Source organism: Muntiacus reevesi, chromosome 1 (genome assembly GCF_963930625.1).
Source record: "Muntiacus reevesi chromosome 1, mMunRee1.1, whole genome shotgun sequence".
Classification (NCBI taxonomy): Eukaryota; Metazoa; Chordata; class Mammalia; order Artiodactyla; family Cervidae; genus Muntiacus; species Muntiacus reevesi.
Genome location: NC_089249.1, coordinates 19,171,348 through 19,193,848, shown reverse-complemented (window position 1 = coordinate 19,193,848; position 22,501 = coordinate 19,171,348). Strand labels below are relative to the sequence as shown.

The 22,501-nt window shown below is 58.1% G+C and overlaps 1 protein-coding gene across 2 annotated transcripts in view; it reads right to left on the bottom strand.

Annotated features, from left to right (window-relative positions):
- Positions 1 to 580: 580 nt before the first annotated feature.
- TOM1 (target of myb1 membrane trafficking protein) overlaps positions 581 to 22,501 on the bottom strand; it is a 38,827-nt gene continuing 16,906 nt past the window's right edge. Inside the window, exons 2-15 of one of the 2 annotated variants that reach the window (XM_065938666.1) lie at positions 22,138 to 22,222; positions 19,534 to 19,612; positions 18,248 to 18,397; positions 17,833 to 17,967; positions 17,577 to 17,723; positions 14,368 to 14,484; positions 12,040 to 12,173; positions 10,264 to 10,297; positions 9,783 to 9,876; positions 9,036 to 9,156; positions 6,460 to 6,535; positions 2,511 to 2,570; positions 1,565 to 1,604; positions 581 to 1,485 (exon numbers count right to left, since the gene is read on the bottom strand). In XM_065938666.1, the coding sequence (XP_065794738.1) occupies positions 1,331 to 1,485; positions 1,565 to 1,604; positions 2,511 to 2,570; positions 6,460 to 6,535; positions 9,036 to 9,156; positions 9,783 to 9,876; positions 10,264 to 10,297; positions 12,040 to 12,173; positions 14,368 to 14,484; positions 17,577 to 17,723; positions 17,833 to 17,967; positions 18,248 to 18,397; positions 19,534 to 19,612; positions 22,138 to 22,222 (1,427 nt within the window). In that variant the 3' untranslated portion in view covers positions 581 to 1,330. Of the gene's footprint in view, positions 1,486 to 1,564; positions 1,605 to 2,510; positions 2,571 to 2,598; positions 3,887 to 6,459; positions 6,536 to 9,035; positions 9,157 to 9,782; positions 9,877 to 10,263; positions 10,298 to 12,039; positions 12,174 to 14,367; positions 14,485 to 17,576; positions 17,724 to 17,832; positions 17,968 to 18,247; positions 18,398 to 19,533; positions 19,613 to 22,137; positions 22,223 to 22,501 lie in introns of those variants that run through there. The other variant, XM_065938656.1, reaches the window with a different exon arrangement.

Here is a 22,501-nt window from a genome sequence, read left to right as displayed (position 1 = left end):
GTGCCAAGGCCTCCACGCTGAGCCTCAGTGTTGCCATCTGAAAAGTGGGGACGATGTGCTGATGCATGAGGAAGTGCCCAGCATCTGATAAACAAGTGCATCCGGGGTGGCTCACAGGACCCATGACTCAGGGACAGCCTCTGAGAATTGAGATGCAGCTTCACTCCATCTAGGGTTGTGGATCCCATGCCATGAGCTCACGGAGAGCCTGGCACCTGGGCCTTGGACAGGATGGCTGCGCCCTCCCTGCAGGCTCAGTGCCCCAACACACCCACACCTGTTCCGTCTCTGTGATCAGAGAGCTCCAGTTGCTGGGCAGGGGCTGGCCTGAGGATGCAGACAGGTCACCCACAGACAATAATGGGGCCGCCTGGCAGGAAACTAGTGGCGGAGCCTGTGCTGGTGTGAGGTGTGGCTGGTGCCCAGTCCTGCCACTGCACCCACTCCATCTGCAGATGTCGGTCTCGTGCGCGGCCCTCAGCCCAGCCCAGCCCAGCCCAGCCCAGCCCAGCCCAGCCCAGCCGAGTCCCTCTCCCTGGTGAGGCCAAGTAGCTTCCTGCTGGAGACTGAATACTTCTAGTAGGGTGCTCTTCTACCTTTATTGGGGATACGAAAGGCACCTCTCCCAGTCAAGAGGATCAACTGACAGGTGGGGGGGCCCAATGCCCGGCGGAGCCTTGCAAGGGAGGAACAGAGGAAGGAGGGCAAGGCAGTGGAAGTCACGGGGGTCCCAGGAGCCACAGACATCGCCGGAAGTCCCCTGGCAGCCTGGGGCTGGTGAGGTCTCCCCCCATCACATGCAACTTATCTAGACAGTGCGCTCTCAGTAGAGAGCCACAGGCCCTGCCCTCAATAGCTGTCCAACCCTTCGGGCTCCAAGGCAGGCACTGGGTAACGGGCCTGAGGCTGCAACAGAGACTTCTGCTGTCTCTAGCCTCTGGCCAGGCTTCGACAGGCAGTGTGGGCTCTGAAGAGGGCTCCTCTGAGGGCAGGTCCCGGGAGGGGATCACCCAGGACAAGGGGAGTCACATTGGGCCACCAAGCGACCAGCCTCTCCAGCCCGGGGCCTTCCTGTCCTCAGCAAAGTCGCAGTGGTTGGTGGGAGGGGAGGCATGAATGTCCAGGGCCCCAGAGTAGAACTGACTCACTCCCCCAGTTCATCCAGCTGCCTCCCACACTCCCAGGCAGCACGGCCCCAACCTCAAGGTGAAGAGAAGGACGCATGTGACAAGCCACCCCCAAGGAGCCTTAACACCAAAGGAGGGACAGGCCCCCGCCACGGGGTGTGGGAGCAGCCGGGGCTCGGGCAGCAGGGCGCCAAGCCCCACACTCATAAGGCAAACAGCATGTCGTCGTCTTTCTCCTGGGTCTTCTTTCTCGAGGCGCTGCCAGGTGGGGGGCCTGGGGGCCCCTCGGTGGAGGGACTGGAGAGGTTGGGCAAACGATCGGCCACTTTGGCACGTTCTTCCAGGAACTTGTCGAATTCTGGAGCAACGAGAGGGAGGCTGGGGCTGGGCTCCGAGGCCAGAGCTGGGGAAGGGTGGGCAGGGCCAGGGTCTACTACCTTCACTGGTGACACCCTTGGGCTCCTCCACGTCATTCCCCTGACAAGGCAGAAGGAGGGAGGTTAGCTGCAGGCACGGCGGGGCGGGCTCAGCTGCTGACCCAGAGGGCCCAGACCTCAGCCCCACCACTCTCTGAGCCACAGGGCCTTGGGTGGCACTTGACTCCTCTGAGCCGCAGTTCTCTGCCTGGGCACACTTGTTGGCAAGCTAAAGGGGAGGACTTCTGGAAAGTGCCAGATGCAGGGCGTGGTGCCCTTGAGGGCACGAGCTCCTGCCCTTCCAGTGTCCAAAGGGATGGGCAGACTCGCCCAGGTGGAGAGGCTGACACCCAAGCCTGTGTCAGTACACACGCTCAGTGAGGGGTCGGGCAGGGGGTGACCTTCACCCACGAGGCAGAACGGACGGACCCTGGGCAGAAACACGGTCTCGGCCACTGGCAGAAGGCGGCCTTGGAGCCGGGAAGGGCCCAGGCACCTGGTCCTTGGGTGCTCAGAATGGGGGGTGGGCTGGCAGAGGCTGGGGAAGAACCCTGGAAGGGGGCCTGGGCCCACTGCCCCCCCTGCACACTGGGGGCTCTGAGGAGGCCGGGCCTCCTCCTAGCACAGCACCCCTGACAGCTGCCCGTCGGTTTGCGCTCCGCTCAACGCGGCTCCCTCTGGGCGCTACTCCCCGAGCTACCGCAGGTGCTGAGCTCAGCGCTCCCAGGTCCCTGCTGCCCTCGGCTGGCCCGGCTTGCCCACAGTGGGCCTTCACGTGGGCAGCAGGCTCGGGCAAGGGGAGCCCCAGAGGCTGCGAGGAGTGCGCTGGGCCCCCCTGTAAGGCGAAGTACTGGGGACGCGGCAGGGGAGGGGACACTAACCCTGCTCCCCTGCCCCCCCAATAGCCACTTCCTCATGGGAAAATGGGGGCCCCCGGTGAGGTGGGTGAGGAGCGGGCCCCACTCACCACGTCCGTGGATAGCCACTTCTCGATGTCCTCCATGAGGCAGGCCTGGGTGACAGGGATCTGGAGGGGAGGGCAGGGGTGAGGCGGGAGGGGAGGGCAGGGGTGAGGCGGGAGGGCAGGGCCCCTCACCAGCTCTGGCCCTGGGGGAGGCGACCAGCCCGAGCCCCTCACTCCTGGGACAGGGCCAGTTGTCCTGCCCGGCCCCCTCAGGACAGTCCCTCCAATACGGCTCCGGCCCAGCTCCCTGGGACTCTTGAGGTCTCCCCGAGTTCTGCCCGTTGTGCCAGGCTGTGGGCAAGGGGGATGCAGGCCAGCAGGCCGAGCAGGGGATGGAAAGGGGCTCTTAACAGCTGACATGAGATTATTCTAAGCCCAGGAAGTGGGCAGTCAGCCAGCAAGGCTGGGGCAGAGGCATGGCCGCGGGCTGTCCCCACAAGCCTCCGCAGACTCAGAGATCCTGGTGGAAGTGGGCAGAGGAGGGCCAGTGAGGAGGCAGGGGCCGAGACGATCAGAGGAGGCCAGGTTGGTGGATCCAGAGGCGATGTGTCACTGTGACTGCCACACAGCCCTGCACAGGGCGGGGCTGAGGGCTGGTGTGGGGTCTTCCCACTTGAAAGACATCTGAAGAATCCGGAGGTTATGGGCCAGACTCCGGGGTCAGAGAGACTGGAAGCCGGCTGGGCCCCTGCACTTGGGAGCAGGTGATTTAGCTCCTCTCACCCTCACGGTTCGTCTGTCGTTAGACAGGATGACAGTACCTACCGTCCAGGTCCAGGTCGCTGTGAGGATTAAAGGGACGAGGGAGGTAAAGAGGGCAGCACCGTGCCCAGCACAGGGCAGATGCTCGGGAAATGTGAGCTACCACTCAGCTACTCTGAGAAACAGGGAGCGCGAGTCCTTCTCCAACCAAAGCCAGCCCAGGCCCAAGCTCCGTCCTTAGCACCGAGACCCCGGAGGTGGCCGGCGGGCCAGAGAAGCGGCAGAGCTGACTTCCCAGCAGCACCAGCAGCAGCAGCAAGTTCTCTGGGCTGCACCCTCCAGCTCCCTTTGCCGGCACTCGGCCCAGACCCAGACGTGCCCCGGGCACTTCCCAGCTGCCAGAGGCACTGCCCAGGCCTTGCTCCGGGGCAGCACCGAGGGGCCGTGGAAGCAACAGCAGAGGGAGCGGGACCGTGCTGGGTGCTGGGTGGGGCCCACAGGCCCTCGGCCGGCCCTGCGGGCCCCCGGCCAGCCCTGCGGGCCCTCGGCCGACCCCATGCTCCTCTTGTGATACCGGTACCACCTGGGCAGGCCCCCTGCGAGTGTGCCTGGCCCCTCCTCACCATGCCTTGTCTCACCATCCAGTCACTGAGGCTCTTCTCACTGCCGCCTCCCATCTGGGTGAGAGAGGGTCGCGCTGAGGGTGGTGGGGAGGCCAGGCCACTGGTGTACTGGCAGCCTCCTCCAGCACAGGCCTGCTACTGCCTCAAGAGCCTATATGTGTATGTATGTATGTATATATGTATGTATGTATGTGTATGTGTGTGTGTGTTGCCTCAAGAGCCTGTGTGTGTGTGTGTGTGTGTGTGTGGTGGGGAGGCCAGGCCACTGGTGTACTGGCAGCCTCCTCCAGCACAGGCCTGCTACTGCCTCAAGAGCCTATATGTGTATGTATGTATGTATGTATGTATGTATGTATGTGTATGTGTGTGTGTGTTGCCTCAAGAGCGTGTGTGTGTGTGTGTGTGTGTGTGTGTGTGTGTGTGTGTGTGTGTGTGTGTGTGTGTGTGTGTGTGTGTGTGTGTGTGTACGCCCATGTTTGTGTAGATGTGGTGGCCGGGGAAAGGGAACAGGAAAGGTGTCTCCCCGTGGGGACCCTGGAGTCCTGGACGAGTGGGGCAAAGCCTTCCACCCTACTTTCACCCCACAGATCCTGGGGTGGTGTGCTGAGCAATCCTAGGATGGAGTAGGCAGCCCCCCACTGGCTCTCAGGGGGTTCTAATGGGCACCCAGTGTCAGGAGCACTGCTGTACCTGTTTCCCCTCATGTTTGTCAATGGGCAAACAGGAGATGTCCAGGGTCCCAGAGCAGACGGATGGTGGAGGAAGCCTAGGGTCCTGGCTCCTGGCCCATCACCCTGTGATCGTCTTCCCAAGTCAGACAGACCCAGGCTAGGACCTGGCACAGGCCATCCAGCATCCTCACCTCCCAGGACTCATTAACCCCTGGGGGCAAACACCAGCCTATCACCTGCAGGGTTGGCACTTGATTCTTTTCTGTACTTCGCTGCCTGTTTTGACATGTTTTGTCAAATCATGTTTTGAAAGCTGAGAGGGAGAAAGCCTTAGCCCTCAGCCAGATCTGAGCAACTCGGGAGCAGATGTTTATGACCTGATTTATGATTTCCTTTGGAGGAAGTCATACCCTGACTGGTGGAACTCACTTAAATCTCTCAAGTCATCAAAGATGAACTTGTCGGCATCTGCTTTTCTGCAGGCAGAGGTGTGTGTGTTTCCGCCCCAGGCTGATGGCAGGCGGGGCAGCAGCCAGAAGACCTCGTCCCAGTGCTTGTCAGGTCCCTGAGCTGCTCTGTGCCGCTAGCGGGTGACATCTGTCCCCCACCACCCCAATTCTACAACAGGAAGGCATACTACTGTGAGCTCAGTCTCTGCCCATGGGAGACCAGGCGGCGGGGGAGGGGAGTGCTCCCCAACTGTCCAGACTCATCTGGATTCTTGGAGCCAGAGTGATGGCCCATGGAAAAGGAAGGTTGAGCATGGGAGCAACCCTGCTCCGTGGAGCTCTGCAAGTCATCTGGGGCTCTCATTACCAGCACTGGTTTCCATGCTGGACAGACCAACGGCTGTGAAATTGTGGGCAAATGACCTTAATTCTAAGCCCTGGTGTCTCCTCTGTAAGTGCTATGAAGTTAAAATGTTTCACTACATGCCAGGCACTGTGCGGAGGATGTGAGATCTGTGGTTTCACTCACCCCTCTCTGGGGCCTGGCTTTCTCATCTGCAAAGGGGACACCTTCAGGGTTTGTGTGATGACTTAGTAAGTGGAGGACACAGAATGCTCACTCAGCAGGGGACACAGGGTGCAAGTGGGAGGCTCTGAGACTCAGGGTGCTCCGCGTGGTGGCAGATCTACAACACACCTAAGGGGCCATCTGAGCCACTCACTGGGCCTGCCCTGTTCTGACTTGGCAATGACTCCTGGGGCACTGGGGATGCACCTGGGAACCACTCCTGCATCTCCTGCGTCCCCCTTCCCACTCCAGAGGACAGGACAGCTTCCACAGCCTCCTGACTGCTCTCCCAGCTTCCAGGCTGGGTCCTCCTAAAATGAAGCCAGATAAACGTCCCCCTTCCAACCCTTGCTCCAGACTGCCCAGGGCCCCCCCCTCAGGCAGGAGAAGCCAGTCCTCCCAGTTGCCCCTCAGGCTTCACCTCCCAGCGCCCAGCCCCACCTGTGCTCTGAAGCCCTGTGCTGTGACCAAGCCCCTCCTTGGCCCCGCTGTTCACTGCACCTGCCTCTTTGCTGCCCGGGTCCTGAACGTTCTAACCACCTTTCTCTGCCTGAAAGGCATCCAGAAACAGATTCAAAGGCACAGGAGCTCTCCTCGGAGCTCCTGCCAAGGGGGCGAGTGGCTGGCAGAGCGTGCTCAGTGTGGCAAGTGGCTTCACGTCACACACGCCAGCAATTACATGGAATAAAAGTGGCGCCTTTGGGCGCCTCCCTGTGGTTTCAGGGTCTGTCCTCCAGCCCCTCTCTGTCCACACGCCTGCAGATAACAGGTCTCTAGAGGGGCAGCGAGGCAGAATACCAGCTTAGACTCAAGCCAGTGCCAAGCCCCTCCCACCCACCCTCTCACATCCCCTGCCATAAACCAAGGGCACCACCAGGCAAGCACTGCCCAGCCTCCCTTGGACAGGCCCCAGGGTGGCCGCAGGGCCCCGCTGCTTACCGCTCCAGTGCTCTGCTGCCGGGCATCCAGGGCTCCAGCCAGGCCGTCTGTTGCTTGAGGGGCTTCATACTTTACCCTGAAATACAGAGGCCACCGGGGCCGTTACCTGCCACCCTCACTGTACCAGACATGCCAGCTGACGTGAGGAGGGAGGGGGTTGGGTGGGCAAGGGCTGGACCCACATCCTGTGTGGACTTGGGAGGTGCCTGGGCAGGGGTCCCCGGAGGGGCACCGATCTGCAGGACTGCCTGGAGATGGAGGAAAGAGTCTCCCTTCCTGCCTTTGGGAACCTGGGTCAGACATGTGACCTGCATGACAGGCAGAGCAAGGCTGGAGAAGTGAGGGAAGGTGTTGGGGGCCAGAGACCAAGACCACCGACCTCCTATTCCCGAATCTGGCCACACTACAGGGATGAGCACAGCGTCCCACACCCCGTGGTCATGGAGAGCTCATATCTAGACCCTATCCAGGGCAGCCCCCACTGCATAATTTCAGAATCTGTGGTTCTGTGAAGGCTGTGTGTGAATGGGGGAACCCCACTCTGCAGCTGAAAACAAACCTGCAGACGGTGGGTGAGGATTCTGCATGTACTCGGAGGTGCCAGCCGCGGCGACTGGGAGGAAATGCTGGGGACACTGTACCTCCGTGGGTACAGTGTGCAGAGGAGGACGGGGAGGGAGGTGCCTGATGTGTCTCCAGTGAAGGCTCAGGGGGAGCGGGAGGAAAGTCCGTACTAACAAGGGGGCTGGTGTCTCCCTGGCTGCTACAGGGAGGGCATCCAGGGAGGCCTTGGGGACATGGCCCTGCTGCTTGGGAAGAGCTGTCATTCTTGCCCTGAACTGCCGGCAGAGAGAAGGTGAGACTGGGTCAGTCTTTTTTTTTCCTGGTGGTCATGCCGTGATATGTGGGATCTAGTTTCCTGACAAGGGATCGAATCTGGGCCCTCTGCATTGGAAGTGTGGAGTCAATCACTGGAGCATCAGGAAGTCCCTGGGCCAGTTGTTGAGGCGAAGATGAGACTCTTGGGATTCCCGCCTCAAAGGAAGGCCCTGCGCTGTTAGGGAGGAGGGGTCTTTCTCCAGACGGGGCGGGTGGGGAGCTCCTCACGCTCTGCTGGAGCTGGGCTGGACCAGCGCAAGCAGAGCACACATAACTCTGATAGTGCCAGCCTGCGTCCCTGGGGACTGGGTAGGCTGGCACTTAAAGGGGCCTCTAGAATAAACCCCAAATTCTCAAGCAGCCTCTCTGAAGAATGGAGGTAGCCAAGAGGGCACGGGAATCGACGAGTTAACCCTGTCACACGGCTCACCACATGAGGGGGCTGGGGCCAACCAGAAAACTGGGTGTCCCACGCTACCCCTGCCTCTGACCCTTGGCGTGAGCTGATCCACAGCCTAGCACTGCGTGGCAGTGATCCACGGGCAGGCTACCTCCCACCCCCAAGAGACTGCAGGCTCTTGAGAGCAAGCTCAGGGTGCTTTTCTCTGGCCTTCAGGGCTCCCCAGAGTAGGGATATACAGTGGCAAACCTCAGGCGGGCCGGGGCTCTCAGGCGGGCCGCCCTTCTGGCGGCAAGTCCCACCAGACTCATTAGCCTCCAGCCACACAGCAGCCTCACTGCGCCCCTACCTCCAAGGTGACCGTGAGCCGCTGGTCCCCGGGCACCTGGGCTTGGGAACACAGACTCCGCCCCAGACTCCCGGGTTCGGCTCACAGCGCAGGGCTGGTCGGCCAGGGGGTGGGGCTGTGAGCAACCCGATGAGCCAGGCTGGCTACAGCCTGCCAGGTTTCACTGGCCAGTGTGGATGGGGGACCCCGGGCCTTCTGGAGGCCCCTCAACAGTCCCCAAGGGGGCCAGAATGGAGCCTGCTGAGAAGTCCCCTTAGTCCAGTGCTCTCCGTGGCTGTCCATCCTGGTTGCCCCGGGGTTACAAGCAAAAGGCTGACAACAACCCCAAGCAAACCCTGTCCCCTGACCAGCCTGTATGGAGCCGGTCCTGGGAAGCTGGCCTGGTGGACACTTGGCCATGTGGCCTCCGCTGCCGAAGGCATCTCCCTGAAAATGGACAGTCCTGGGAAGCATAGAGCCCCAGCTCGAGGGCAGGGTAGGCACACTTGAGTGGGATAATGCAACTTCTCTGGAAATTAAGGCTGGTTACAGAACAGCAGAAAGCACTGGACCAGCCCCGAGGGCTTGGTACATGGTGTACAGTGCAGTGGGGAGCTGGGCTGGGTTGGAGATGCTGTTTCAGAACCAGACAGTCTGGGGTTCCCAACGCTGTTAAACATGAGCAGACTGAGCTGGGGCAAATGACCAGCCTCTCAGAGCCGCTGTTTCCTCATCTGCTCGGCTTGTGTAAGAGTCTGGGACCAAGCTGGTCATCACCCAGCAGGCGTCCCTCCCTCATCCACCCCAGGCTGTGTAGGGCTAACTCGGGGGGAAGAACTCTGCCATCCTGAAGGGGTGCAGGTGGGGCTGGTGTGCCCACCCACACGGCAAGCTCAGGACCTGAGAGAGGCCCCCACTGACAGCGGGTGACCCAGACTGCAAAGGCCCAGGGTGGGCTTCAGCACTCACTCTTTGCGTTGGTCAGCCAGCGAGCTGCCCCGAGTCAGCGCAAACATGTCAAACTCGTCTTCCAGTCGGCCAGAGGCCTCCAGAGACTGCAGGCCAGCCCTCACGCTGCTGGAGCCCAGGTCTGTGGGGACAGAAAGACCGCATGAAGGGTCTGCCTGGCTGTCCTTGGACACTGAGTCGTGGCTGAGCTGCTTCCTGCCAGGCCCAGGTTGGTTCTGGAGAAGCTGGGCAACTTGGAGTGGGGGCAGGGTGGGGCATACGGATGGGACAGGCCACCTGCTGGCTGAGGGACACCAGGCACCTCACCTCCTCTCTCTCAGTTACTTCTGAGCAGGCAGCCGATAGCAGATTAAGTGACGGTGCTGATGGCTGACATGTACCAGGAGCCCATCCTGGGCCTGGCTTGGTCTAAGCCTGCTCTGTACATAAGCTTATTCAGGAGAAAAGGGGCACAGGGTGTCCACGTGACGTGTCCAAGTTCATCAGATGATCCAGGGGCAATCACACAACAGTGGGGTTTCTCAGATCTAAGCAGGCTCAGCAGCTGTGGGGCTGCGAGGGAGAGTCCCCCATGATTTGTCCCAGCTGTGCAGCAAGATTTAGCAGGGGACCCAGGGGAAGTGGGGGGCCGACATTCTGCTGTGGGCACTCCAGCTCCAACTGTGTAATGGGAGGGCACCCCAAGAGCTGCAGGGGTACCCATGCTATGTAACGTACCCCGGCCAGAGCCCCCAACGCTGCACTTACTCATTTCTGCCAGCTGGGACGAGAGACTGCCGGTGGCTACAGGGTCAGGGCCCATGTCGATCAGGTCAGGGGCTGCCTCGGCCTCACTTGGGGCCTGTGGGGAGGGGAGAGGCCACCGTCACCCTCTGGCCAGAGCTGCAGCCTCATTCCCTTCTGCCCTGAAGCACGGGCACCCGCATTCTTTGTCTGAGGGTGTGTCATTAGGCTCCCTCCTCCCCTCCAGCAGCTATGACCGGGAGTCAGGGAGTCTTTCTTTCTCCCCTTGGCCTACAGCTCAGCTGGACCTGCTGGGAGTTTCGCAAGGCCCTGGGGCATCAGCTGCTGGCAGAACCTTGTTTACCCTAAAGGGACAGTGACAAAAACACTTAGAAGGAGCCTTCCCTAAGAGCCTGGCTAAGAAGACACACTCTAGCCAGGATACCGGGGGGAGGGAGGTGGGCACAGCCCTTCCTGTCATTAATACGGAGAAGCTGCCTCTTACCTTGGTGGTCTGGCCTGTTCGGAGGCGTTCAAACCTGCGGGACAGAAAAGACCTGGGTCAAGGAGACAGACAAGAGGGTCCTCAGCACAGCCAGGCCAGAGCTTTGCCCACTGCAGGTCTTAAAACCCACGGAATGGGTCACAAACAGGGTGATGACTGGCCAGGTTTGCCCTGGACGATTCAGTTTATGCTCTAGGGGAGTATTAGCAGGGTGCCTCTTTCACTAGCAAGTGTCCCAATTAGATGACCAATTATCTAGTTACCTTAGCTACAACCAGCATTAAACAAACAACAGGCACAGACTAGAGAGGAAAAGGAAAAGGGGTGCACGCACATAGTAAAGGTGTGGATTTTTCTGGACCTTGTTTGGTAACATACTTCTGCGCATGTGGTGAGTGTCTAAAGTGGTGTTAAGGAGGACACGTTATCTCTTACACTACTTCTCGGAGACACTTAAACCACCCTAGACAGGCCAAGTTGCTGCTGGGTGGGCTAAAGACCTCGGTCTAGGATCTGCTCTTGTCCTGGTTCTGTCCCTCATTGTGTGACCCCAACTTAATTACATCACCTCTGAACAATTAACAAGGGGGTGACAGTGCAACCTGCCTTCCAGGTGTGAGGATCAAGCAAAGACACTGAGGAGGAGTGATTATAAACCGGAAATAACCAAACACGAGGTCCGATGAGTGGGTGTCAGAGGGGTCCTGGTCACCTCGAGATTGGGCCCATGGGCCACCCCCAGCCCGCACCCCTAGTGGCAGGGGCTCTTGGCTCCACCGGTCTAGTGAGCAGGAAAGGCTGGGCGGATGTTATCTGTTGCAGCCCCATACCCTTCACCTGATTCAGAATCACTGATCAAGTGTCTGCTGATGGATAAACATATGAAATGAACTGGGAGCCGGAGGCAGCAGGCATAATTAGCACCGGTGCAGTCAGCCTGCCTGCCGAGGCCCTTACAGGAATAACTGCACGGGCCGTCGGGTACCCACAAGGGATCACAGCTTCGCTGAACATACAGGAGAGGGGCGGTGTGCCGTCTCTGCAGGCCCAGCCCCTACATGCTCCTCTGGGGAACTTCTTCCCATTTCCCACGACCCCGGTGGGACTGCCAGGATCAAGGGGGCCTCTCCCCTCCCACTCCTGTGGACACGAGGAAGCTGAGCCAATCGGAGTGTCTCCCTGGGTGCTGACTCTTGGACAGAATGATACCCCCCCCAAGTGGGCAAGTGTTTGGAGCCCATGTATTCAGGGTTACACCCTGGGATCACGGTCCAGGCATTTTTGTCCCGAGACCCCTGAGCCACCCTGGCATCTGCCCTTTTGCCCTCTTGGGAGGGCTCACTGTTTTATTCTTTGGGCTGTGAAAGCTACCCATTCAATAAAGGCTGTTCTCCTAAAGACTTGTTTTTCTGCTTAAGTTAGCCAGAAGCGCTTACCGAGTTTGCAATCAAGGAGCCCTAATTAAGTCGTCACTTGTCCAAGGCCCCAGAGCCAGGCAGTTGGGGGCAGGGTGGGGGTGGGGGCGCAGGGACAGAGCAGGCCTGTTTGGCCGTGGGCGCATGCGCTCAGCCACCACTGACGCCAGCCCGGAGGCGGGATGCAGGCACAGAGGTGACAGGAGAGGAGGGGCTGGGGGAGGGTGGGCACTGTGGCCTGCGCTGGATGAAGACAGTTGAGAGTGTGCACTGGGTGGCTGGCCTGGTGTTTGAGGGAGATGAAAGGTCAGAGGGTGTGAACAGAGGAGAAGGTGGGTTGGTGGGCCAGACGCGGGGCTACCGTTCGTGGCGCAGGAAGACGTTGTTGAGATTGTCATTGACGATGAGCAGCTCCTCGGTGAGCTGCTCGTTGGCGATGCGGGGGATGAGCTCCAGGACCCGCTGCTGCATGGCTCGGCACGTCCGGTTGAGCTCCTACCAGGGAAGGAAGAGAGACAACCATGGCCATGTGGAGCGAGGCCGTCCCTTCCGGACGCCCGGCCCTGGGTGCGCCGTGGAGAAGCAGCGGTCTCCACCACTGGACTTGAGGTTGCAGGGAACAGCTTTTGGACGAGCACCAGCGTCTCATTTCTAAGCGTGAAGCACACTGGACACAACCCAACGGGAACTGTGCTGTGGGTTTAACCTGGCTTTGTCGATGGAGCTCCTGCCACCACCTCCAATATAGGGAAAGGTCGAGCTGGTGAGGTGGCTGTTGGAACACTTGCCACTTCTCAGGGGGCACTCAGGTTTTTTGTGACCAAAGCATAAAAAATGAACTGGATGATCCAACTATTATCCACAAACCCCGATTCTGAACTTCTGCTTCATTACTCTAATTTCTTTTTTTAAATGCCTTTTATTTTGGAATAATTTTAAATATACAGAAAAGTTCCCAAGGTGAGAGAGCACAGGGGTTCCTGTAAACCCTTCACCCAGCCTCTCCTTACCTTAGTTCTGTCAAACTTTGTGTTGTCAAAACTAAGACCTTAACATGGGCACACTGCTATTAACTAAAGTACAGGCTTGACTCAGGTTTCACTAGCTTTTCCACTAATGTCCTTTTCCCTTCTGTTCCACAGTCCCACACTGCATTTAGTCACCAGGTCACTGACTGACTTTTAATCAGTTAGTGTTATCTATTTAAGCTTGTTTGGGAAAAAGAAAAAAAAATAGAAGCTGCAGCAATCACAGGCTTTTCATTTGTAGGACTGAGTGCTTCCTTCCTCAGGGGCCCACCAAGTGGATGGGGACCCAGGTTAGAGTCTTGAGGTCTCAGCAAACAGCTGTTGGGCACTGTGGACTCAGCCACGAGCCAGACTTTTCTCTTGGCATCATGAAGACCACTGACTTTGGTTCTTTGCAGACCATGTTGCCCCTCCCCAACTTAGACCCTCTCCCGGGATTTCTTCTCCCCCCTGAGCGTGGGGCAGGGCAGCCCGGACTCCTTCCAGCATCCCATGGGCCTCCCCTCTCCTTCCCGCATGACTAAGTACACTGCGCCTTTGTCCCCACTTCCTCGCCTGCCCCTCTCAAGAGCGGAAGAGCAGCAATTGGAGCCAGGGCCCTGAGTTCATACCCCATCTCTGCTGATGACCAGCTCTGTGACCCTGGGCATGTCCCATGACATCTCTTTGTCTCAGCAGTTTGCTGACCTGGGACATGGAGACAGTAAGAGTACCTACCTTACGGGGGGAAAGGGGAGGATTAAGTGAGTGAACCTGTATCACATATCCACATCAGAACCTGGCACATGGGACATGCTCAGCTCGTGTCAGTTGTCCGAGGGTCACCCCTGCCTGCCAGCCAGCCTCCTGAGGCCACAGAATCACTCACACCTGCATGGCCCTGGCATGAGACATCTGAAATTAACTGCACTACAGTAATCCTGTCGCTTCCCAACTCACTCAGGCTTTTGTCATTTACTCCTCATGTTTGTGGGTTCACTCAATGCTGAGACTCCGACTGCACTCCTCCCCCCAGCTCCTGCACTAAGGTAAGGGCCATACAACTCAGCTGGGCCCAGGGACAGAGAGATGACCCAGCTCCGCCCACCAGAAACGCGAGGGTCTAGCAGGAAAGTCACCAAGTGTGTTGATCACATAAAGCCCTCTGTCCCCTCACAGGTTCAGGTGACTCCTGGGCCTCGGGAGTCCCCAGGGATGACCTCCATGGGGAGGGTACCTCTTCCCACATACAGCCCCTTCATGCCCAGCTTGGGGTGGGACCCTGGGGATATCACCTGACATATGGGAGCCCTGGCCGGTAGATCCCAGCTCACGCATGCCCGCTAGGCTTCCTCTTCTGATGGATGGAAACCTCAGCTTCCAGCCTTCCTCAAGACACTGTTTGGGAGCTATGTGGAACTAGGCATAGGAAGGGGGGTTTACAAGCAAAGCCTTATTTAATTCTCATGCCAAATGGGTGCCATAAAAGCAAACTTACATATGAGGAAACTGAGACAACAGTGGCTTTACTGTTCACACCATCAAGTGGTAGAAGCTGAGTTCCAATCTGATGGAGCCCGAAGCCCCTGGTTTTAACCTCTCCCACTGTGACCCAGGAGCCCAGAGTTGCCATGGAAACTGCCTTGTGGGTGAGGAGCCGGGAGGCTGAGCCTGACACTCACCTGCAGCAGCTCCAGGTCCGCTGGCTCCGTCTGGGTGGGCACCAGCTCCGTCAGCATCTCTGACATCACCCTCACGTTTCCGCTCACCATCTCCAGTTCGCTGCGCAGCTTCCCGATCTGGAACACACAGTTGGTCTTGCTGAGTGAGGCTGGGGTCTGGAGCTGCTGCCCCTCCCAGAGCCTGGCACCATTAGCCCAACCTGCCGACACCCTCTCCAGGCTCCTGGGCCACAGCCTTGTGCCAGGAGGCCTGAGGGGGGCTTGTTCCCACCCCCACCAACCCGCTTACAGAGGTGCTATCAACCGTTACCATCTCCACGCCGGGGTGCCCGGAGCAGGGAGAGGCCAGGAGGAAAGAAGCTGAGCGCTCCAGCATCTCATGGGTGCCGGCGCCTAACGAGGCCCTGAAGGGCAGTTCCCCCGAGGGGAGAGTAGGGAGGCCGTCCTCCCAGGACGGGGTTCTGTCTTGCTCTGGCCAGCTCTGGTGTCCCAGATCCTACCGAGCATTAAGTCCCAGTGCCACCCCCCACCTGAACACGCATGTGAGAAGATTCTCAACAATCAGGGTCCTAGTCCTGGCTTGGGAAACAGCTGCACATCAGTCGCAGAGTTTCAGCACCCAGGTGAGGTGACGGAAGGGCCCTGGTGGAGCATCTCACACCGTGGGCTATGCAGGGTGGCTCGTGTCCTCATGGACAACGCGGACACTGTGAATGTCCAGGAAGGGACCCCTGTGGATGTTGCCAAACATGACCTGGTTGGTGAACCCTTTGATCACGGGCTGTCTCATGAGTCTAAGATTTAGTGGCCTACATTTTGGGAAATGCTGGATGTATTCTTAATTGGGTGACCCAGTTGATTTCAGAATACAAGTGTTATCATATAAATTCATGGTGCCTGTGAAGGCAGTTGCCATTCTGATCACCTCTAAGTGATAAGCATTTATCATATGTTGCAAGTTAACCCTGACCACAGTCTCATGAAACAGGTATCACTACTCCCACCCGTTATAGATGAAGAAGTGGGCCTGCAGACACAGTCTACAGCAGTCTGCCAGCACCTTCCAGACCTGTGAAATGTTTGGTACATTTGGCCTGTTTAATGAAGGCTCTTGGTAGAAGCGAGTGGAAAAACGACTGATCACAATCCCTGTATGTCTGGGTCAGATGGGACCTAATTACAAGGAGTCTGGGAGTTACATCAACATGTCCCAAAGACTGAAGGGCCCTCCGAAATTAAATAGACTACTCAGTCTTGTTTAGCAAGGACCTTCTTCCACTGGACATAATCAGTCTTAATCTACACAGAGGCCAGACTACAGGCAAACTGGTTAAATTTATAACCAGGTAAGATCAGTTTTGTCACCCTGCTTATTTAACTTATATGCAGAGTACATCATGAGAAATGATGGGCGGGATGAAGCACAAGGTGGAATCAAGATTGCCGGGAGAAATATCAATAACCTCAGATAAGCAGATGATACCATCCATATGGCAGAAAGCAAAGAAGAACTAAAGAGCCTCTTGATGAAAGTAAAAGAAGAGAGTGAAAAACTTGGCTTAAAGCTCAACACTCAGAAAACTAAGATCATGGCATCTAGTCCCATCACTTCATGGCAAACAGATGGGGAAACAGTGGAAACAGTGGTTGACTTTATTTTGGGGGGCTCCAAAATCACTGCAGATGGTGACTGCAGCCATGAAATTAAAAGATGCTTGCTCCTTAGAAGAAAAGTTATGACCAACCTGGATAGCATATTAAAAAGCAGAGACATCACTTTGCCAAAAAAGGTCCATCTAGTCAAGGCTATGGTTTTTCCAGTGGTCATGTACGGATGTGAGAGTTGGACTATAAAGAAAGCTGAGCACCGAAGAATTGAGGCTTTTGAACTGTGGTGTTGGAGAAGACTCCTGAGAGTCTCTTGGACTGCAAGGAGATCCAACCAGTCCATCCGAAAGGAAATCAGTCCTGAATATTCATTAGAAGGACTGATGCTGAACCTCAAATACCATTACTTTGGCCACCTGATGCGAAGAACTGACTCATTTGAAAAGACCCTGATGCTGGGAAAGACTGAAGGCAGGAGGAGTAGGGGACGACAGAGGATGGGATGGTTGGATGGCATCACTGATTCAATGGACATGAGTCTGAGTGGACTCCGGGAGTTGGTGATGGACAGGGAGGCCTGGCGTGCTGCAGTCCATGGGGTCACAAAGAGTCGGACACGACTGAGCGACCGAACTGAACTGAGATCAGTTTTGGATCACAGGGTGATTTTACAACTTTTATGCACCTTTTATTATTGGGCCTATTATTTATTAGAAAAACTTTTCTAGTAATATTTAACTCTGGGGATTGACTTCATAACTTGCTAGAAGTACAGAATTAAATAGGTTTGTGTGCAGGCTATTGATAAGCTTATTTGTTTCTGAGGCTAAACAATACTGTAGACATTTGTAAAACACCTCAGAAGTGATACCCACGGTGCGCAGGCCATGACCGACTCCCATCCACAACTAAACTGACCAAACACCCAGAGCTGCTGGACATGGATGTGGATGTCCCTCGCAGGACAGAACCAATGGCGCTGGACTCAGGGGCAGTAGGGACAAGTGGCATGGTCTGAAGAAGAAGTCCTGCAAAGTTACTCATAGGGCGCCAGAAAACCCTGCCCAGGACTGGCCTCCAGGATCTTACGCTACACACAACCCCAATCCTCTTCTTAGGGCTTGATGGGAAGTATCATGGTGTGAGACAAGGGTTTAACAGTTTTTCTGTGCAGATGTTTGAGAACCATTATCTTAGAGAGAACCTCTATTCAAATGAAATCTTATGTGAGCACCTGAGCAAACCCTAGCAGGGAATGGAGCTGCGGTGGATGAGGGGCTGTCTGCTGAGTCTTTCCTCTTCCTGGCATTGCCCAGAAGGCTCCACAAAGGATACAGTCTGGAGAAGGGACTGGCTGCAGGGCAGAGCCTGCCTGGAGTCACAGACTTGAGCTTGAATCCTGGCCCTGTCTTCATTGGGCTGTGTGGCTCTGGGCAAGTTAACTGACCTCTCTGAGCCTCATCTCCCAAAGAGTGAGCCCCTGTGGGGCTGCCTGAGGACTGGGTGGAGTACTTCCACACTGACAGGGCCCCCTCCCTAATGTGCGGGGAGGTGCCGGGTCTACGGCCTGACTTGCACGGCTGTGACCCAGGTCTGATTACCTGCTCAGGGGTCGGCGTTATGGGTGTGTCGCTGGGGAGTAGGGCTGAGGTGGGCAGGGGTGTGGTGTGTTGGTTGGAGTCCCCTCGATGGCTGGTGTCAGTGCCCATGGAATTCTGTCCTGACTGGGTCTCTGAGTTGAACACGGTCTAGAAGGCAACAGGCTGAATCAGTAAGGCTGGAAGGTCAGGGCCCCCCAGGAAACAGCCGCAGAACCCCTCTGCGGTGACCCCCTCCACCCCTGCCACTGCCCCTCACCCTCTGGGGCGTGTGGATGGGCGACAGCATGTCCAGGTCAGTCATGGGGAACTCCAGGCCCTTCCTCCGCAGGTCCTCGTAGACGGCCACCACACCCGTCAAGTCGGGCGAGCTGCGGAACGCGTCAGCCCAGGACTGAGAGGGGACAAGGGGACAGGGTTGATAACCACTGCTCAGTGGCTCCTCTGCAAGCCTGCCTGCCACCCCCAGGAAGCAGAAATTCCCTCCTGGACTTGCTGGTCCTTTGGCAGCATCACCCGGCCAGTCAGGCCTCTGCCAACTAAGCTCCCTCATTCAGAAGTCCTATCTGCAGATGAGTAAGACGGCCCCAGTGAGAGAAACCGAAGTGGACAGACAAGCAGCAGCACTGAGGGGGGCGCCTTCCCCCGACCTGCCCCGGGCTGCCCGCACTCACCTGGATGAGGGTGAGCACCTTGTCGTGCACGATGGTGGGCGGGTTGTTTCTGGGCAGGATGGTCCTCACTAGCACAGCCTCCACAAAGTCCTGGCTGGCCACCAGCACGTGGAAGCGGTGCCCACAGTTCTTGACGCAGGTTTCCAAGACCTGGAGGCCGTGTGGTGCCCATGAGCACCCGGCAGAGGAGGGGGAGCACCCAGGACCCCACCCTCACCCCCCACCCATGCCCCAGCATAGAGACCCAGCAGAGGGTGCAGGTTTCTAAAGTGAGACCCAGAACATGGAGGAGCAGGGACGATGTTGGATTCAGGGGCTGGGTGGCTTGGGGGTGAGCCTGGGGTGGGCAGAGGGCTGAGTACTGGCTGGAGGTCCCAGGCTGAGTGGCCTTGGTGCCCACAGAATCCTGTTCTGAGGCCGTCTCTGAACTGAGCACAATCTAGAGGGAGGTGGCTCTCCAGGTGGAAAGCAGAGAACTTTCACTGAAATGGTGATCCTGTGCCTGGGAAAAAGGTGTTCAACTTCCCTCCCCACTCCTGCCCCCACTTCCTGGCAGCAGCTGCCTTTGACTTTCAGTTTAGTGGATTAATCCAGATATAAGTACTGCCTGGGGGAGGCAGAGACAGCGCCCTCCCAACCCCACTCCCCAGCCAAACCCATCCTGACTGCCAGGCTGCCAGCTCATGTCTGTCCTGCCCTGCTGTGGGCAAGGACTGGCCTTGGCCTCTGACACTTGCATTGTGTTTATTTTTCAGGGCCAATTAGTCCACGTGTCAATGGGAGCTTAGCTTGGGCACTGCCCCCCAGAGGCCTGTGTGCAGCAAGCTTCTGTGTCACCGGGCAGGCCCTCTGCCCACGTGCTCCATGACGGGCCCTCCACGGCCCCGCTGTGTCTGTTCCCCACACCAGCAGGCTGGAGAGAACTTTTCCAAATAGCCTCTCTTGTCACTCCATGTTGGCCAGCTGTGTAGACAGGCCAGTGCTTTGCCCACAGCCCCATAGCTCGGCCAGTAAAAAATCTGCCTGCAGTGCAGGGAACCTGGGTTCAATTCCGGGGCTGGGAAAATCCCTTGGAGAAGGAAATGGCAGCTCACTCCAGTATTCTTGCCTGGAGAATCCCACGGACAGAGGAGCCTGGCAGGCTAAGTGCATGGAGTCACAAGAGTTGGGCATGACTTAGTGACTAAACTGCCACCACCTGGAAGAGGGGCCCCAGGATGGCTGGGAGTCCTGTCAGGCCCCTGGTGGACTGTGGTCCCCCATGGATGGAGGGATGGGGCACTCACCGTGAGAGCTAACATCACCTCGTGGAAGTTCTTGTTCCCCACGATTCTCTTCTTCACGGCTCGGAAGGCATCTTTGGGACTGGGCAGATGGACAAAAGGAAGGATGGGTGGAGGATCACAATCTCCTTATCCAACAGGGAGGCTGCGTGCCTGGCATCAAGAGGTGCTGGGAGACGGGAACAGCTCTCATCCACCCAGGGGGCGGGGGTGGGTGGGTGTGGGAGCCAGGGAAGCCGCCTCCTTCTCCGAGGCCTGCAGCTGAGCGTGAAGGGTGGGATGGTGTCAACTGCAAGGAGTGGGGGAAGCGGTTCAGGTAGTAGAGGCAGCAGTCTGGACCAGGCCCAGGTGGGGAGGAGATGAAAGGCCACCATGTGTGGGGCAGTGAGGGAGGGGCTGGCGAGGCCTGTGGTCACGGTGGGGAGGGGAGCGCGGCAGCTGCTCTCTCTGCAACCCCCCAGCTGTCCCCATGCCTCACCCCCGTGTCTCTGTCCCTCAGCCCTGCGTAGGGGAGATCCACACTGCCTGGGCTGCTCCGGCCTAAAAGCCTCTGTGGCCCACAACTTGCACACCTACTGAGTAAAAGCCCAGCTGAAATCCTGCTGATTCATGACCCTTTCCCAGTCCTCATCTCCCGGCTGCATTTGCCCCGGGGGGCTGCCTGGCTAGAGAGGACGCCCCCTAGAGGCCGGGGTGGGGGCGGCATTCTCCTCTGACACTGCCTTCCCAGAGCCCGGTGCTGCAGGAGCTCAAGCAACACTTCTAGGCTGAGGAGGCCGGGAGGGGGCTGTTGGTGCCAAATCCACCAGAGGCAATGTAGGAGAGTCGGGAACCCTGACGGGGGCTCCCTGACAGGAGAGAAGGGGGCAGCCAAGGCTTCCCGGGAACAGACCTGCGTGGGGGGCGGTGGTGACATAGGTGACACGGGGTGAAGGACCACACGGCCCTGGCCGGGGAGGGTCCCTGCCCCTGGGCTGTGAGGGCAGTTTTCAACCCAATGCCCTGGGGCAGCTCTTCAGCCACCCTTGGGGCTCTAGCCTGGAGAAGCTGGTTTCTGTTCCTGGCGTGGCCACTCACCTGTGGCCATGTCAGCGCTCTGAAAGGGCGAGTCTCCACTTCTTACAGAGTGAGCAGAGAAGGGGCGCAGCGCCGGGAACCAGCAGCTCTGGCCCGGGTCCTGCGGCTACGGGCCTGTGGGTCTAGTCCTAGTCTAGGGGCCCATGGGTCTAGTTCCCCGCCAGAGCACAAAGGGGACGACAAGAAGGCCGCAACCCGAGGTAGCAGCAGACAAGAGACAAAGGCTTAGATGACAAGCTCAGTGAGGTCAAGGGTCACGTCTGCCCCGCTCACTGCTGGATCCCCTGGGCCTTGTGCAGGGCTTGGAACTCAGGAGGTACTCACATCAACAGCAGCTGAACAAGTATGACCCCAGTTCTGCCGATGTCTACTGCGAGATGGGGACTTGCTTCTCTAAGGACACGGCAGTGACCTCCAGCCCCAAAATTCACCACCGGGCTCCATGAGGTTTTCTGTCTCAGTCCTTTCTCTCGGTGAACCCGCCACCTGCCCACCCCTCTCCTCCACACTTAGGAGTCCAGATGCAGGCGGGCGTGTCCCCTCCCAGCACCTTGGCGAGCCCAGGGCACACAGCCGGGGAACTGGAAGGCTCTGGCAGCCACTGAGCACTCCTGACTGGCCCTGACCGTGTGCCACAGACGCCCACAGCCTTCTTGGCTCCGAGGTGGGTGCTGCCCATCTGCTCCCTCCACACGGTGAGGGAGCCCTCACAGGGCAACTGGACCACTGCAAGGAGAAATGGGGGGAGCGCTGAGAGCCTGCTACAACTGCCGAGCCTCATTTTCCAGACAGAGGCCTCCTCTGGTAGCTCCTCCTGTGGTGGTCATCACACCCCTCCCACCTCATCCCTGGTTTTTCCTGAGGACAGTGACCCTGTCCCTTTCTCTGTTCCCCTCAGGGCCTTGGACAGAAAAGAGCTTTGTCTCTGAAGACCAAGACCTGGGGAGGTATACAGTCATATGCCCAAGGTCACACGCCGGTAAGCAATGCTAGTCAGAGCCCAGGAGCTGGGACCACGGCGCCTCCCCCACACCACGTGCTTCACTGGGACGCCCCGACCCTGAGCAGGAGGCCGTGCCCCGCGCTCCAGAAACACTAACTCTGCCCAGCCTCTCTCAGTTCCGCTGCACATTCACTGGCCCCCCTGTGATCCCGACCTTCCGTGCTGCTTTCAGATCTTAGGGAAACAAAAGTCTGTCCCTGCTCACAGGGGAAGCTAGGCATCCCTGATGCACAGTCGCGCCCATGGCATGCAGAGGGGGCTCGGGGCCACTTCCATATTCTAAGAGCCTCTGGCTGGCTTTGTCCTGTGAAGATGCCACGCAGGTGATGTCCCTGCAAGAGCAAGTTGGCTGTGCTGCGGCCACTGGGTGGGCAGCACCCAGGGGCCAGCTGGCCGGCTGCACACCGGGCATCTCTGGGCCTCTCACCCACCTAATGAGATGGTCAGACTAGATCATGGTTCTGAAATGTTTAAGATGAGCTGCACTGGCCGCCCCTCCTGCCTCCCTCTCCCCCCACGGTCCTCACCCTTCCTCGGTCTCATTGATGATGTCACAGATCTCCATGTTGAGTGCCCAGTCCTCGCTCTGCAGGGAGCCATCCGTGGCTTTCTCTGAGGAGAAGAAATCACAGGTCACAGAGGTGTGTGGGGGTCCTGGATGGACAAACTCAGAGAGCGGGAGTGGGGAGGACAGCGCCTGCTCTCTGGGCACCGAGGTGGGCCAGCACCATGTATATGGAGTCTCCTTCATCGTCCCATTTCATCTCTTAATTCCTATAGTAGTCTTGCAAGGCCAGGAGGGACGCCCCGGCTGAGTCTACCACGTGGGCAGCAGATGGATTCAGAGGCCTGGCCTCAGCGTGCTCGTTTTTGACATGACAATATAGAGAC